This window comes from Sinocyclocheilus grahami, unplaced genomic scaffold (genome assembly GCF_001515645.1).
Source record: "Sinocyclocheilus grahami isolate Dianchi unplaced genomic scaffold, SAMN03320097.WGS_v1.1 scaffold19752.1, whole genome shotgun sequence".
Classification (NCBI taxonomy): Eukaryota; Metazoa; Chordata; class Actinopteri; order Cypriniformes; family Cyprinidae; genus Sinocyclocheilus; species Sinocyclocheilus grahami.
In genome coordinates, this window is record NW_015517729.1 from 1 (window position 1) to 1,703 (window position 1,703).

General features: G+C 50.0%; 1 protein-coding gene across 1 annotated transcript; it reads left to right on the forward strand.

The window, feature by feature from the left end:
- The first annotated feature begins 41 nt into the window (after positions 1–41).
- On the forward strand, positions 42–1,669 carry LOC107579733 (forkhead box protein L2-like). The gene has a single exon (XM_016265530.1). It carries the CDS (start codon positions 211–213, stop codon positions 1,129–1,131), a length of 921 nt encoding a protein of 306 aa, XP_016121016.1. The 5' UTR covers positions 42–210; the 3' UTR covers positions 1,132–1,669.
- Positions 1,670–1,703: the final 34 nt, after the last annotated feature.

Genomic DNA, 1,703 nt, shown 5'->3' on the forward strand with positions numbered 1-1,703 from the left:
CTCCTTCTCCGTGGGTATCTAGTTGAGGAGAAACTCTGAAGCGCAAGAGCTTTGTAAAACCTTTAACGCTGACATTAAGCTGCACACGTAGAAAAAAAACTCTTTACATGATTGTAGTCTGACAATTGAGACTGTCATCAAGACAATTTTGCATTGCAGAGCTGTTTTTATTAGTCCACGGTTTTGTTTTGGTGTAGGTTTGCGTGCGCAATGATGGCCACCTACCCAGGCCCCGAGGATAACGGCATGATACTCATGGACACTACCTCGAGCTCAGCGGAGAAAGACCGAACAAAAGAGGAAACCCCTCCCGAGAAGGCACCGGACAAATCCGACCCGACCCAGAAACCACCGTACTCCTACGTGGCGTTAATCGCGATGGCAATCCGCGAGAGCTCGGAGAAGCGTCTCACGCTGTCCGGCATCTACCAGTACATCATCAGTAAGTTTCCTTTCTATGAGAAGAACAAAAAAGGATGGCAGAACAGCATCCGACACAACCTGTCACTCAACGAGTGCTTCATCAAGGTGCCTCGGGAGGGCGGCGGCGAGCGAAAGGGCAACTACTGGACCCTGGACCCGGCATGCGAGGATATGTTCGAAAAGGGCAACTACCGGCGACGGCGACGCATGAAGAGACCGTTCAGGCCTCCACCGACCCATTTCCAGCCTGGCAAATCTTTCTTCGGCGGCGACGGGTACGGTTACCTCTCCCCGCCCAAATACCTGCAGTCAGGGTTTATCAATAACTCGTGGTCTCCTGCGCCTATGCCCTATACCTCCTGTCAGATGAGCAGTGGGAACTTGAGTCCCGTTAACGTGAAAAGCTTGTCCGCGCCGTCCTCGTACAATCCGTACTCGCGGGCGCAGAGCACAGCTCTCCCGGGCATGGTGAACACTTACAACGGCATGAGCCACCATCATCTCCACCATCACACGCACCCTCATGCGCTCCCGCATGCGCAGCAGCTGAGTCCCGCCACGACTGGAGCCCCTCCGGTGTCCACCGGTAACGGAACAGGGCTGCAGTTTGCTTGCTCGCGTCAACCCGCAGAACTCTCCATGATGCACTGCTCGTACTGGGACCACGAGAGCAAACACTCCGCGCTACACGCGCGGATTGACATATAGCTCGGGTGTGAGCATGAGACCAAAGACAGATTAACATTCTCGCTAAAAGACAAGAAAAACGAGGTCCATCGATTTCAAAAAACGCAAAGGCATTTCATAAAATTCTGCTGATTTAAGACTGACAAGAAGGAAAAACTTTTACTGGAGCCGCAAACTGTGGAAGCACGGGCTTTCTGGGCGAGTATAGCCTGCCTGATGCAGGGAATAAAGATCACATTTTCCTTCACAGGAGAATCGTGGACATTTATGTTCTGAATGTGTATAAACAGTTCAAACAGATGAGAGGATGGCCAGCAGATTGATGGTATAATCATCATGGAATTACAATTCATGTTTACCTGAATCCATTTTGTCAATGCCTCTGGAGTGAAGTATTGGGTTCTGAACCTTTTTTTCTTTTCTTCTATTCGCTTTTGAATGTGTAAGGATACAGTGGAGCTCTGGGCAGGTAGCCTATGCAAAACCAAAGTGTACACACCTGTGTTTTGGCCTCTTGTTTCAGTGTTTAAGGGTCTCATATAGGGGTCAGAGCACGTGACCGCCAGTTTGGACTTTTGTACTTTGTAAAAAAA